The sequence below is a fragment of the Pleuronectes platessa genome, chromosome 23, assembly GCF_947347685.1.
Source record: "Pleuronectes platessa chromosome 23, fPlePla1.1, whole genome shotgun sequence".
Lineage (NCBI taxonomy): Eukaryota > Metazoa > Chordata > Actinopteri > Pleuronectiformes > Pleuronectidae > Pleuronectes > Pleuronectes platessa.
In genome coordinates this window covers 9,466,961-9,483,093 of record NC_070648.1, presented here as the reverse complement: position 1 = coordinate 9,483,093, position 16,133 = coordinate 9,466,961, and the positions used below count along the sequence as shown (strand labels likewise).

Below are 16,133 nucleotides of genomic sequence, written 5' to 3'. Positions count from 1 at the left end.
ATGGAGACGACCAAGCTGCCCCCATCCAGCCCGTCCTCACCGACCACCAGCTTCTCGGTGCCCTCCGCGGAGAAGGTGGACGGCTTCCCGCGCCGGTCCATGCGCAGGGCCCGGCAGAGGAGGTCCCACAGCTCGTCCCAGTTCCGCTACCAGAGCTCCCAGGTGGAGCTCACCCCGCTGCCCCTGCTCAAAGGTGAGGCACTCAAGCGGCCCTCCTGTGGTCCTATGTCAGGAACAACACGTATAGGAATACTTTGAGTATTAGAGTTGGGACCATGAGGAGTAAAGTCTAATGAGGTCACCATAAACTTCCATTCTCCCACTTTATTGTTTATTATTTAAACATTTCTACATTAAGAACAGTCACTAACTTTTCACGATATACATATTTAATAATCAGAGGAGTGGAGAAGGTCTATTAGTGGACTGTATTGTGTATTATCATGTGTCCGCTGGTACATGTTGTCCCCTCTGTCCTGACAGAGATGAGAGCAATGTCTTGGATTGATCGGCCTGAGAGGAGCCATGCAGTCTGGTTCAGGACTTTTTAAAGGCCTGTCATGAGAAGGTTCTGCTGTAGGACTAACACACGTTTTCATAGTTTAATAATCTGCCAATTATGGGGTTGATCTGGATGCATTTTGTCTTTTAATGCTCAGAAAACATAGAAACATATCCACCGTGGTTTCCAACAATCCAAAGCGATGCTGTCAGATGTCTAGCTTAGATTTTCTGCTCAAGATTTTCACTAAAATAGAGAAAAGAATCCTGAAATTGTTAATCAAACTTAAAAATCACGTACATTTTCAGTCACTCAACTACTCCATTGATTAAATTAATGTTTAGGTATTAAAGAAATGATCTATATGAATACTGCAGGAAAAGAAGAATTGCGTTCATGTTGAATGCATTACGCCCCCAAATGTGTAATCCTGCTAAATAACAAACGAATGCAGATGAAAACACAACCTCCCTGGCGGAGGTAATGGAACCGTTACAGGGATGATAGAGTAAAAACTAACAAATGTTGCTTTCTGTTATCTTATTATTATTTTACCAAACATTATCAGCTCAACACACACCTTGAGCAGTCTTTCTTTTTTGTGTTGTTATCTAGTTGATTATGAAACGTTGAGTGTTATTTGGAGGACAACATGCTTCACACGGGGGCTGTAGGAGAGAGATAACCCAAAGGTTCAAGTTGAAATCCATGTATTCAGAGTCACTGAGCCTCAGTTTACACACTTATTTAAACCATCAAACCTTCATCCCATTATCAGGAGGTCCTTCAACACCACAGTGTTGTGAAGCCTTGTTTCTACTGTGAAATAAAGAGCGAGAAACCCATTTGTACACTTTTTGAGGGAAGAAATGACGTGTCCGAGACGAGCTGCAGCATTTGCGGGTGTGTTGTTGCCGTAGTTGTAATCCCAGAGCTTCTACAGAGGCCACTTTGATCTGTGGGAGCGTGTTCAGTGTTCTCTCAGAGTGAAGGCAGCGCAAAGATGTTTTGTTCAAATATAGCGTCATCTGCAGTTCGCCTACCTACCAACCTGCAGACAGGACCGGGTGGAGTGTGCCATGGAACAATCACAGAGGAGTAGGGTTTTTCTTGTCACTGCCACTTGTGGCCCCAGTTGTTCCGTTTTGTTGCGTTACCCTCAAAAGGACATTTTCTCTAGTCTTTGCGTTCCACACTTTAGGTTCTTCTTTTGGTTCACACAGTCAACACGAACCATTCCTCAATGCTCCTTCCCCCTCTTTGGTAATTTCTTCATCTCCACCTGTTCCTCACCTCCCATGTCTTCTCTTCCTGCCTGTCTAAGCCATGTGTGCCATACAAGAGCACATTCAAAGTCCTCATTTATGGCTCTAACCCCTCTCTATCAGGCTACTCCTGCATCACTTCCCATCAGCCCCCTCTGCTTAGAGGACCTTTCTGCTTTTAGCCACGAGGTCCGTGCGCCTCTTATGTGTTTTAACACTTTGTTTCCCTCGCTCTGACTTCCTCTCAGGCCCGTGAGAGACGAGTGAGTGCTGCACCATGATGGAGGGCTTTCATTATGTCTTTATGGCTCCTTTTGGTTCAGACCTGGCTGTGCATACTTGCTGTAGCCCTCACAGACAGAAGGGCCAGTTATCACATGGCTGCTGCACCGCTGCGGCACTCTTTCTGGATCCCCAGGAGGAAGTGGTAGTAAGATTCTGCAGCAGCGGTGCAAGAGAAAAGCCTGGTGATGTGGGAAAGTCTGTAGCAGCCAGTGTATATAGGCCAAGTGTAGACAGACTTGTGGGTGTTTTGCCCTCCGGGGAATCACATTGCCATTGTTAATTTGAACTTCTCCTCCTGTTAACAATGGCACATCTCTTTTGGTTTTAAGCTCCAGTCTGGCTCACAGCTCCAGGCTGAAATATGCAACAGACTCGGAAGGACATAGTGAAGAAGATGGGACAAAAAAAAAGCTGATAACAATCAAAAACCATCAAACCAGGCTGAATCTGACATGAAGAGGGAGATGTTCTGATTCCCAGCCTCAGCTGACCACAATGCAGATCTGTTGTCAGTAGCATGTGAAACCATCTCAAACTGCTCTTTTGTTTTGTTTTTGTGCCGTTAGTTTTCTCTGGACCTGATAAAGCAACTATGGAAAAGGTTTGATGTATTTCAAACACCAATAGAGGCTGAGGGAATTATGAAATGAACAATCCCAGAGTAACGGAGGGTGGATTCTCCCCTCATTCCGCTCAGTGAGGGAAACGGGTCAGTTTATTGGTCTGTTCCTTTGCAGAAGTTTAGTGCATTTCCCATGTATTATACATGCGGTAAAAGTTGAAGTCTAGTTTCTCTAGCTGTTACCTAATCTTCGAGACACTGGTTTTCCCATCAGCAGTGTCCTCAATCAGCCACCGACACAGTCATAGTTGTATCTTTGCAGATCTGACATCAGAAGTGTTTGAAACATCAACCTACAGCACAAGAAAGAAGGAGACATTTTTTTGTAGAATGAGAAATGCTGACATGCTCGGCGAAAATAGTCTCGAAGTGAAGCAAGTAGAGTCGTTGTTATTAAGAACCTGGAAGTCGGGATGGTGGAGGAGCTCAGAGCTCAGAGCCACGAGTTGTTTGTGTGTGTGTTTTAGTCGTCTCATCCTCAAGATACCTTAACTGTAGGTTATTTTCCTCAAACGTGATCTTTTCTCACTTAGGACAAAAAGCTGGCATAATCTGAAACTATGCAGTCCTTGAGTGCCAATAAGTTACAAAATGATGTTCAATAAACTTTGTATTTCCACAAGATAGATATAAAAAAAAAAATAAGATAGATAAGATAGATAAGTCCTTTATTAGTCCCACTATGATGAAATGTACTGTGTTACTCTAGCAAAAAGGGAATTGTGAAATTGTGTAATAAAAAATACAATAAGGAACTATAGAATATTGAAAGATGTACAATGTATTGCTTATATATGATACTGAGATTGCAAGGATAGAAAATTGCGATGGATATAAGGTCCTAAAGGAAGTTTATAAAAATGGCCTCTAACCATGAAGTGGTTTAACATTTAATTTAAGCCGGCGTTGTATACATAAAAATGACCTGTATTGGAAACACATCAATTAGCACATCCAATTTCATTAAGATCTGTGGCCCAAAAGTGTGATGGTTTCATGTCAAGGTCAAATTCATAAAAACAAAACACCTTTCTAGTAAAAGCTTCTCTGGATGCCCAAACTATGTTGCCTTCAAGTAAATAGTGGTGTTGTTCATTGAACCACAAATCATCAAAATGTTGAGGGTGGTCACAGTTTTATGTAACCACTAAAGTAGCTCCTTTTCAACTGGTTTCTCTTTTCTCATTATCTAAATATTCCTTTGTTTTAATGTAAGTACTGCTGAACTTTTTCCAGAGGAGGCCCCAAATGAGACGATGATTAAGTCGCACGGAGGCACCGGGGCTTGATAAACGTAGTGTCTCTCTGGGACCCTGGCAAATTAAAATATTTAATATCTGCAGTCACATAGTTACAGGAACAACCAGATGGGTATGAAGAATGTTTTCAGACACGGGGGAACGCTTTCCCGTTCTCTTTACACCTCAATCGTCACATAGAACAATAAAATACTTGAGGATGGTGTCCAGTAAAGATGGTTGCTGTAAGGTAGTGGTTGTGGAAACTCTCCCAGTATCGTCAGCTGGCTGCTATCTCCTCTGTTTCCCTTAGAATCAGAAACAGATGGCAAGAAGGGAAGGAAGGAAAAGGACTGAAAGACAGAAGTCACAGGTTATATTTCAGAAAACATGCGAAAAATGTGTTTTGGTAAATTCTTGTTATGTTTGAGCTTGGATTTCTCCTCCTCCTCCTCCTCCTCCTCCTCCTCCTCCTCCTCCTCCTCCTCCTCCTCCTCCTCCGTGTCTTCGGTTACACTGCGTCTCTTTGGCTAAACCAGAGAGGAAGCAGGTGTAGCTTTACGCTCCTCCCCAGCCAGGATGCTCTCCCCTGGGGCCCCCGCACACACTGGTCAGGCTACCTGGTCACGGGTATCGCACTGTTGATGGCAGACTAACCAGGCTAATGTCACATTAAAGCCCGACATCAAGTCAGCAGATGAGCAAACTTGTGACAATGCCCGGTTAGTCTTGCAAAAACTTATAGTTACAGGAAGATTTGAGAGATTATTGATCCAGCTACCTCTGTCTACCAACAGATCCGGCAGCCAAGCAAGGCAGCGATAGGTTCCTTGCTTTTGACCTTGAGATAAACTTGCTCCCAATTCCCTTTTTGTTATTTGTAGGCTTTCCCTCATCTTCCCCTGCTGCAACCTGCTAACATTACGTCCGTCCGACCACCAGGCTTGCATTCTGATTCGTCTTGCTCTAAGTATGACTCATCCAGGTTCAAATATGTTCCACACGGAGTAACCATGTCTGGAAGAACATGTTCCACCTGCGGGAGGAAACACATCATTGACGTGGATAGAAGCATTGCCCCCCCGAGGCATTAATGTCAGCGTGGCATGTAAATGTCATGACAACAGGGGGAGACACAGTAGTAGAGGCGTCATTACCGTGTGTAGGTAAAGTACATCAACACTGTGGATAGAAATATCACCAGAATTACTGCCGACTACAAATGGAGTTGTCTGACCTGTAATTACTTCAGTTCCTCGTGAGTAAAGCACCATCACTGTGATTCACATAGCAAATTTCCATGCTAAGGGATATAGGTCGGGATATATTTGACCTTTGAGGGTTGCAGCAATTCTATTTATTAGGGCCTGAGTGTGTGTTTGTGGAGAGGGGGTTTACATTCAGGGTGATCATGGGACACGTTTCTGCTCCGTCTTGAGCAGCAGCGTTGCTCCCAGCAGCCACCGCAGAATGTGTCCGATGAGAAAATACACAAAACAGACTTTCTGCTCAGACCAGCAGCACATTGTCTCCCGCCGTGCGCCGCTCAACAGCTCCGATCGGCTTACGTTGCCATTTTGACAGTGGTGAAGGGTATTGGCACAAAAGTGGAATAGCAACAACAAAAAAATGCTGTATTTAGAAGTCACAAGACAATCATACTACAGCTATTCCTGTAAACTGTGTGTCATGAGAGGCTCCACGGTTCCGTCCTCCTAGTTAAAGACACATCTTGTGTCAGCGGACGAAGCTCAAACATTTTTAAAGGCCCAAATGTTTACCCCAGCCGTAGGGTTTCTTCTCATCAAACATTAATACCAAGTTGTTTATTATTATCTGCCTCACCCGTGTGAGAGCAGCATCAGGCCCGATTGCTGTTTGGAGTCAACTCGCTCACGTCCAGTAAACTGTGCGGAATCCTCACAACACCCCAAGACAAATAAATCATAAGTAGGAAATGCTGTGTCATAAAATAATTAGGATGTTTGCAAACCGGTAACTCCGTTTCAAATCACCATTTTAACCGCAGCAACAGCGCCCTCTGCAGTCACACGTAGTTATTAATCCTGTTGGGCCCCATCTCCGAGAGAGTGTGTAGGATTTTGTGGCATGTAGTGGTAAAGTTGTGTGTTGCAGCTATTTGAACACCCCCATGCCTCACCTCCCCCCTCACAAGCATGTAGGAGAAGCTATGGTGGCCTTCATTAAATAATAAGTCCCTCTCTAGAGTGTTTGTGCTTTGTCCATTGCGGGCTCCTATAGAAAGATGCCGGGCTCACTCCCATTGTAGATATAAAGGCCTCATTCTCTGGTAACACAACTATTCTCAGTTTTATGGGATTATATACTGATGAAAACATAATATGATTATTGTATGTCATTTCGGATGATAGCTCCACCTTAATCCCAGGCACTGTAGCTCCCTGTCCTTGACATTTCCATCATGGCTGCCAGCAGCATTAGCATCTCTTCAAAGGGCTGCTGAGTGGCTTCAGATAACTCTGTCAAGATGTTAAAAACTCCTGAGTTACCATTTCAACATCTGTGAAAGCCTTAAAACACCCTGCAAGTATAAGATGAGCACTAAGGACAATGTCGCATAGGGGAGCAGGTTATGAGGAATTTTCAGGAAGAATTAAATGTGGTTACACCGTTTAGATAAAATGGTTATGCATCGGTTTAGATGCACATAATCCCTTTTTAAAATAGGAAACAATGATCTATGCTGCAGACCAGCACGGAGGCAACCTTTTTTGCCACAGGGCTCTTTTAGACCCTTGTACGTAAACATTTTTGCCTGATTATGCGATCAGCACGCCGGATCGTGTTTACCACATCAAAGTGAGCTCTAGCAATCCTTCAGTTTCTATGGGATGAGAGGAAATGGATTTAAAATGCTGCCAGTGCTGTCAGCAGAAGACCAAAAATACACCGCCGCCTGTGTTTCATAATGCATTCAAAAAATGGGCCATTGCAACTAACAAAGAAGGGATTAGAGAAAAAACATCCACCTTATGAAATCTTAACGACCACCTCTTAAATTAGAATGGAGCATAATCTGAAAGATGTTGTGTATCGGCCTTGTAAAAGGTGCAAAGAGGAGCTGAAGTAGCTTATAAATGTCAGGATCAAAATGAAAGCACCTTGACAATACCAATGCTTGAGTGTACAACTAAAATGGAGGCAGCAAGCTTGTAGAACCACATATTATGCAAAATGCAAGAATGAATTTTGCAATGCTACCTTCTTGTATAATAATCTACGTACTTATTCCCCAAATGTCTGTCTGTCTGTCTGTCTGAATATGGAGCACAATTCTCAAGAACCATTTATCTTATCCACGTCACACCTGGTATGTGTATTGTTTAAGGTCGGTGGAAGTGCATTGTCTAATTTGTAATGATTTCAGTATTGTCCATTTGCTCAAACATTAATGTAATCACTTTCTCGTCAGTAATTTGTCTCCAAAGTAAAAGCACCGTGTTTGTAATCTTGCTGCAATGCTTCATATTGATCTGAATAACAAAGCTTTCATTTTGAAGAGTTGTGAACATGAAATGTATGAAAAAGTAACATCAGTGGAGCAAATCATTCTAACTTATATACAAACCACACCGGTGAACCGTAATAAAGGAAAATCAGTTTCATTTTAAAGAAAACTTTGAGTATAAAATCTTCATGCAGATAAACCAGGTAGGATGAACACAATGTTTTCAGACTTCACAAAACATGCAGCACACAAACAATAAAAAAGTGACAGTAGTAGAACTGTTTGAGCAGAACTCAAGGAATATTTCTGAAGTAGCTCCAGAGCGTTAAAACAGGACAAGAGAACAGCAAACAGGCAGGATGGAAAAGACTCTGCTCAGTTTTTTATTTAAAAATTGCAGAGTTCTTGTTCTGTAAGTCTCAATGAGAAATGCTAACAGTGCTAAAAGTTTTCTGATACAGAAACATCAGGGGATAGAAATGTAACATAACAGGCTATATAATGATTGTATGGTCGACACAATGATTCAGCAACGTCCATTATACAGCTGTATCTACCCTACCAAACCTCACATATTACACTTCCTCATGAAGACCAGTGTCAGAACTATATGTTGCAACAGTGAAACACAGCAGACACAATGATTCACATGGAAAGAACTGGCATAGGTTACCGCTTGTGACAGAGACCTAGTGAATTTTCCTGCTTAGATATTATTGTCCTCATTTCCTGAGGCCTGCATGCTGTAGTTTGTCACACAGGACATATTGTCAATGCAAAATGTAACATAACCTCACATGAGCCTGAGTCTGAACATGTTGGTCTGTGTGGGTGCTCTCGTTTCTATTTGTCCAGCATTTGTGTTGGTCCACATTGTAATAATGGGTGTATGGCAGGCTCAGTTGGAAATGTGCTGTTTACTGTAAAACAGTCACCTTCACACACAGACTGTATGTGGGAGATTGAATGACTGTGTTAGTGTGTGTGTGTGTGTGTGTGTGTGTGTGTATGTGTGTTTGTGTGTGTGTGTGTGTGTGTGTGTGTGTAAGGGAGAGGCCGGCTGGATGGGCCTGGTATTAGGTTACAGAAGACACAGAGTAGTTTTTTTCGCTCGGTGACTGTCTCGGATCAATTAAGAGGGAGAGTGGGGCTGGGGGTGGTGGTGAGGCGAGTGATGAAAGAAATGGAGTGCATGAGGAGAGAGGAAATGAGTGAACATTAAGTTGACAGGTCAGGGAGGAGCGGTGGGAGGGAGAAGAGAGACAGCCAGATAAAAAGGAGAGGGTGTCATGAAACAACCGGCCGTGCAATAACCACGACCTGCTGCTGTGTCACGGGGAGAAAGAGAGGATTCTCAAAGGAAAACGCAGAATTTGAGGAAAATCAACCCTCAGACCCAATCACCACGAGGCCCCTCTTTGTGGACGCTCACTCTGAAACATGCTCTCTCGCTCCGGCAAAGCTGAGCACACAAAGAAAATCAAACACCGGCCGTCGCAGAGGTGATGTGCGGTGAATCGCTCTTCAGGGAAATTGGGAAGGAAGATTTGTTTTAGATGGGATGAGAGATCGGACGCGGAGAAGACGAGCGAGAAAGTGAACATTGCTGCAATGAATAACAACCAGCTTTAAAAAGAATCATCTTTACCTTAAAATATATGTATACATTTTCAATTAAATATGCTTATTTGTGACACATCGCAGCAGCAGCAGGGAAACACCATGCATGACGTATACCCTGCAGAGCAAAGATTGTTATTATTCAACAAGTGAGCTGCTGATCAAATGTTGAGGATGTCTCCAGCTGGGCTAACTGCCTCCCATATTTGTTTGCCAACCGTCTCAAATCTGTGTTTACGTCTCGCACGGCAAACATTGCTTCCAGAGGAGAATAACTAATATCTCACATTTCCTGAAAGCCGTCCCGCGGTCAGGGAGAATGTGGATAGGAAAAGACGAGTCATGTGCAGTGGCTCAAACACCGTGAAAAGCTTTTATTGATACTAATGGAAATGTATTTATTGCTAATTATAGAAGAGACAAAAAAATGTCACACCTTTATTTTTAAGGATGAGGATTTGTCTCAGGCTTTCTCTTTGTCCCTGAGAGAAGTGGACCTTTCGCTCTCGTCTTGAAAAGTACAATGATGTTTTCAGGTCTTCGCTGAGTAGCTGTCACTGCCACTGTTATTCACTGAGTTCGACTCCAATCATTATTATTATTTTGGATGCTAGACGTCTTAATTTGGAATAAAACTCTCGGGCCTGTGAAGCTCTGTCGTTAGGGACGATGACAAATTCTGGAGTCTGGCAATATAAGTAGGTGCTTTCTCTGGCACTAAATAAAATATAAGAACATTTTAAAAGTTGTCATATCCCTAAAAGGGCGGGAGGGCACTCAGAGAGCATATACCTCCACCAAGACCCAAGAGTCCACTAATGAGTGCACATTTAATTTGATTTGGATCAGTCACCTAAACATGCCTGAGTGGGTTTCGACCCTGCAAGCATCCTGTAAAGATCGTATTAATGCTTTTAGTTAAAAAACATGTTGAACGTCCATGTTAAAATGAAGAAATAAACCTTTGTTTGTGCTGTGATGCGCAGCTCTGCTCGTATTACACGTTTTACCGCCACAACTCACAGATCTGTCCCTTGCCAGTCATAAAAATAACGAATGACACCATCGGAAATATATAGGGACAAATATAAAGGCTCTTTTTAAATGAGAAGGAGTAGAATCGCCAGAGGGAGAAGGTCGAGATGTGGCGCCCTGACTCATGTCGGCCATTTTTCTTCCTGTCAACCCCGGGAGCACAATGCATGATGGTATATGGTGCTCGGTTATTGACAATCTGTGGTACGCTACTTTTGACGACGCACTATGTCATGAACTATACAGTGAGAAGCGATTTCAGTGATGTCTATAGTTCACAGGGAGTTAATTTTGACCCTGCAAACATCCCATAGAATTTGGAAATCCAGCTGATTTTTCAAAGCAAAGTGGAAATTCAGCATCTAGACAAGTCTCTTGGCATCTCTTTTTGATTTGGTGACGTCTCCTCCTCTTTTGCCGACAGACAGGAAAACTCAACAAGAGGAAACAAAACAGAACATCCTGAGCAGCGAACACCAACCTGTCCAAAAAAAACCTGCTCGTTTCCTTCCCGTCTCTTAACTTGATCAACATGTACGCGTTACATGCACACACCCAGCCGCTCTCATTACCTGTTCTCGGTACCATCGGCGAGCGGCTACTTCTAAGAATTTCCCGGCTCTAATTCAAAGCACGGGACGATTCGTCTTGTCCTCTCGCAGCGGGTAAATTGCTGTTTACACTTCTGTGAAAATATGAAGACGGGCGGCGGGAGGGGGACGCAGTCAGTCCCACGTGATAGCAACCCTCCTCTGTCCTCTTCCTAATCCTGCTGTTTATGAGCAAGGCGATGGCTCATGTGTTTGCACGTAGACAGGTTGTCATGTCGTGGATAGATTGTGTGTTATCGGGGGGGGGGGGGGATTCGATTATTTAGAGATGGACCTGCAGCTCGCCACTCAAACCCCTCAAGGTGATATTTATACCGCCCTGACTTCCACTCTGCACAGTGCCTCCCTCCTCGTAGCTCCCTCTGCTTTGTATAAGTGTGTCTTCTTTATCTGCCTTCATCCCACTTCTCCCTCTCTTTCTTTCTCCCCCTTTCCCTTCCCTCACCCTCTCTGCGTCACTGTATCTGTGCATTGAGCGTCAGTGTGTGCTTAATGACAGAGGTGCAGAGGCGGCTTTGGATGGGAGCTAAAACAGAAGCTGTCCCCCTCTCTCTCTCTCTCTCCTGCTCTCTCTCTCTCTCTCTCTCTCTCTCTCTCTCTCTCTCTCTCTCTCTCCGTCACACACTCAGCCCCAAACAGAATAACTGTTATTTAAAGACGAGAGCTCATTTAAATAATACAAAAAAAAAAAGCCCTGGGAGAGATGGATGGATGGAGAGGAAGGGAAAGATGGAGGGAGGAGAAAGAAGGGAGGTTCCTTGTGATGGAGCGATGTGAGAGAAGCAGGAGGAGGAGGAGGAAGGGCATGATGTCATCTTTTAACCCTATACCACCCCCCGCGCCTCCCTCCTGCTTCCTCCCCGGATTTCTTCCTCCTCCGCTCTCCATCTCTCTCTCCAGCAGGACTATATTTAGAATTGTGCAGCTGTGTGTGTGCATTTTGTATGTGTGCGTCTGTGTTTTGATGCAGGGTCCTTGGCATTGCACACTCGTATATGATACTGCTCCTTTTACCAAATCCTTTACCTCCTCTCCTTTCCTCTCCTTTCCTCTCCTCTCCTCTCCTGTCCTTGTCCTCTCCCCTTCTTGTCCTCTCCCCTCCTCGTCCTCTCCTCTCCCCTCCTCTTCTTTCCTTTCCTCTCCTCTCCTCTCCTCGTCCTCTCCTCCATCTTTTCTACGTCACATTTTCCCTCTCTATGGTTCAGGTCGTCTTTTGTTCATTGGCCTCTCTCCTGTCTATTTAAAGGATGAGTCTATATTTATTGGTATGAATCCAACCCCTCGTATTGTTTATTTCTCTGTCCCATATAAAGCCCCATTGTTGTTGTACTGAATCCACGTCCCTTCATTACGACAAACGTAGTCATAAACACACACAACATCCTAGTGCTGTAAACAGTCTCCAGCAAAAGCTCTCTTTACTCTGAGTAATGCTTGTGACAAATAAAAACGGCCTTGCTGTTTTAGGAAACTACTGATCCTTTAAAAAAAAGTAAAAATATGCATTTAGGACACACTTTAAAGGGTTTATATAATCGGCAGAAACCAACCGTCTCAAGCGCTCAGTTGTTAGTTATTTCAAAATTCTCTTCTGATACAGTTCCCTCCTGGGAAGATCATTTCCTCACCCGACTCCATTTAGAATCTGGCAATTAAATATTTTCTTACTTATTAGCAAATTATATCACGTGGCTCTCCTCCGCTGTGCCTATAAAAATAAAGATGCTTGAGTGAGTAGATTTTCTAAACTGCTAATGTGACCCGTCGCCCCTCTGACTATTTTCAGCCTCTTTTTTTTTGTCAGCCCTCTTTCATAAATCCAAATGTGAACGTTGGACATTACACTGCACTGCTCAGCGTTACACAAGACAGACAACAACGCAGTGTGATTGTGTCTTTTGAGTGTGTGAGTTTTGAGTGCGATTGCCTCATGGATGTGTGGTGCATTTGATGTATGCTTTATTGTATAATATTCCTATGTCTGTGATTGTAGTACGCCTTTATGTCTGCTTCGTTATTATCATTTGATTATTTTATTCTCTCGTTGTGAAGCACATTGACGTGAATAACAACACAACCCTGCTGCTGCTTTGTATTAGCACTGATTGTTTATTCTTTATAATAAATCAAATGAAGAGTGTTATTGCTTCTCACAAGCTACATTGGGTTTCCAGTTTTTGTACCTACCTGCTTTAACATGCTCTTACAATTGTGGTAATGTAACTTTGCCACGTCGAGGATGACAGTTTAAATCGTACTGCCTTAATAAAGGTGAACTAAACGTAGGGTGTCAAATTGACCACATGCGTTTTAATGTTGCGTTTAAATTTCTATCGTCTACATCTTGCCCCGGCAGTTATTGAAAACACCAATTTGGAACGTCAGACGGCTGAAAATAGCTCTGATGCTATAAATGACTCACTTGCTGTGATTAAGGCCTCAGTTAATATTCTCGTCACTGCACTGACATGATACTAAAAGCTGTGAATGAACGAGTGTTGACTGAACCACGTCGACCTAACAACAGCAGAGGAAACCAGTGTTGCCTCCGCTTCTCCGCTGAGTTCGATTCTTTCATTTTCCTCTTCCTCCACTCTCCCACACTCGCTCTCACATCACCCGCCAAGTCCTGTGCTTCCCTTCATCTCCCGTCTCTCTCTTTATCTTCTCACCTCCTCCCTCACTCCGTTTCTCCACATGCACAGTTTTTTATCTTTCGTCTTTCTCACCTCACTCCGTTCGAGTTTTTTCACTCTGTCCGCGGCACAGTACATCTTCATACAATTACTGTCCATTAAAAATGGATTAGATTTCACCTTCACAGGCCGTCTTCAGAGCGAAGGGGGGGAGGAAAAAAAAGTGATGGGGGGGCTTTGAGAAAACAGGAGAGGACGAAGAGATAGAAAGGATATGGATAGGAAGGGAGGAAGGGAAAAGGAGGTGGGGATTGAAGGAATGTGAAAAAGGATAGACGGAAGAGGTGAAGATGAAGGTTCAGGACTGACTTCAGTTATCTCCACCAGCCAGAAGACACAGCTCCAGAGGGGTTTTGTGGACACCTCGCCGCAGAGTTAGACTCGTATTTATTCTGCCAGAAAAAAGTCTGAATCCCTCGCCCTCTTAATCTTTTCACACTTGTTTTTTCAAGTCCGAAAATAGAGAGAACTTTTCCACCACACAATCGTCCAGTGACTGAGAAATGGGTGAGATTCAAGAACGAACTGGACGGAGAACAGTCACAGAGAGAGTTTATGCAGGTCAGGAACATAGAAAATTACGACTGTAGTTTCGCATTTGCATTTTGAGTAAGTCATGATTAATGGAATAAAACATTGGGTGTGACACGTGAATCAAAGGGCCGTCCTCCTCCGTTTGTAGTGCAGGTCAGTGCCAAGGGGAGCAGATGGTCCTGGTGTGCCCACGAGTGGTGAGGGGGTCTGGGGCTGGAAGAGCTCCAGTCAGACCTCCTCCTCACCCCTCATCTGATTCCCACCTGGGGGTTAAGAAGGGTTAAATCTAATCCTCATCCTGCTCTGTTTGTGTGTGTGTATGTGAGTGTGTGTGTGTGTGTGTGTGTGTATGTGTGTGTGTGTGTGTGTGTGTGTGTGTGTTAGTCTAGACTGTTTCCCAGCCGTCGCATCCTCTCGGTGCCTTTTGTCTCGTCTTGCTCTGACAGAGGGAGATTACTTGTTACAAGGTGCACATACCTCTAACTAATGATTATTAATAGCTAATAATTAACTCCTGCCTTTTACATTAAAAGGAATAACTTTTGGGTAGCGGGGTTGTAAAAATGACAGCTGACATGTTAGAAATTGTCACCAAGATGATGATCATATAAACTATATTGATAATAATCATGATAAATGTCACATTATCATCAGTTTTCCTAGACCCATGCTTTATTTTCCATAATTTATTGTTCCCATTGATTTGTGAGAGTGTCTATGTCTCTTCTGTGTTTGATCATGTGTGTGTGTGTGTGTGTGTGGGTGTGTGTCGTATTCATATATCTTAAACTTTAGTTTTGACTTCATTGCTGCCCATCTTGACCAGGACTCTCTTGCAAACCAGATATTGTATCTCAATGGGAACTTCCTGGTAAAACGGAGCAGAAATGAAATAAAGTAAAATAAGATAAAGTAAAATCTTTGCTTTAAGTGATAGTTGTGGTTAAACTCATCATCAAAACATTTTACAACCCTGAGGTAAATAAATCATTTGTTCTCTCTGTGCACAGTGCATAATTATTACATCGATATATATTGAAGTTTTGTTATATTGCTATTGATGAAAATTATATTGTGATAATTATTAGGTCACAATGCAGACCTCTCAGTGCAGGTCACAGTAACATGTTGACCAGTCTGATGGGAAAAAAAGCCGCTTTTTTATAATTTATATAAATATACAATAGAAATCTTTATGTTACCAACCTCCCATACATCTCACTTAGACACGGAACTAAAATCTGGATTTTTTTAGCTGTTGAGTCATCAGTCATCTGGCTTCACAGAAAAAAAGAACCAAATATTCCCATTCGGCTGCTGTCAAAGCCGGTGAGCGTCTATTATGGTGTTTACATTTTAAAACATGTTTCTTTTCTTTGCATGGTGCTTTGCAGGCTGAGCTGCTGAGCTCCACACTCCCTCAGACCCGTGGAATCAATTTAGAACTCATTGTAGTCGCTCAGTAATCCGCCAGAATATCAGCCACTTTCTCTCCACCTGTAGAAAGGTGTAGAGAAAAAGGAGTTTTCAGAGGTACGAGGTTTTAATGTGACGGCCGGCCGCAGCTTGTTTCATTGTGACAAACAGGTCTGGGGAGTGGAGCTGACAGGTAATAGGGCTGAGGCACAACTTGACCCTCTGGATGGAGGTGTGTGTGAATGTGTGTGCATGGATGCTCACCCCTTTGAGAGTGTGTGTGTGTGTGATTGTGTACGAATGTGTTTGTGGAGTAATAGTCTCTTCCCCTCATTAACTCTGAGAGAAGATCCAGCCTGTAGAACACATCTCTGAGTACACCAGCTTACGTTCTCACAATCTGTCAAACAATTCACTTTCAGGAACGCCATCGTATTTGCCTTTAACCTCCTTGTCTAACTTTTCCCCCTCTTCTCTTTCATTCTTTGCCCTCCAGACGCCCCGGTGGCAGAGCTACACGACCTGTTCTGCAAGAAGCTGCAGCAGTGCTGTGTGCTGTTTGACTTCCTGGACTGCGTGGCTGACCTGAAGGGGAAGGAGATCAAACGTGCAGCGCTCAATGAGCTGGTGGAGAGTGTGGCCACCAGCAGAGGCGTCCTCATAGAGCCTCTCTACCCAGAGGCCATAAAGATGGTAGGAGCTGGGAGGAGGAGGGAGGTCAGGGATGGATGGATGAGAGAGAAATAATAAGTCAAATCTTAAGTATCAAAAAAGACAATGTGAACCGAAATCCGAGGACAGACAGTGACAAGCAATGGT

General features: G+C 43.5%; 1 protein-coding gene across 1 annotated transcript in view; it reads left to right on the top strand.

The window, feature by feature from the left end:
* ppp2r5b (protein phosphatase 2, regulatory subunit B', beta) overlaps positions 1-16,133 on the top strand; it is a 29,496-nt gene continuing 13,363 nt past the window's right edge. The window contains exons 1-2 of the mRNA XM_053416593.1: positions 1-193; positions 15,811-16,007. Coding sequence (XP_053272568.1) covers positions 1-193; positions 15,811-16,007 — 390 coding nt within the window. The remainder of the gene's footprint in view (positions 194-15,810; positions 16,008-16,133) is intronic.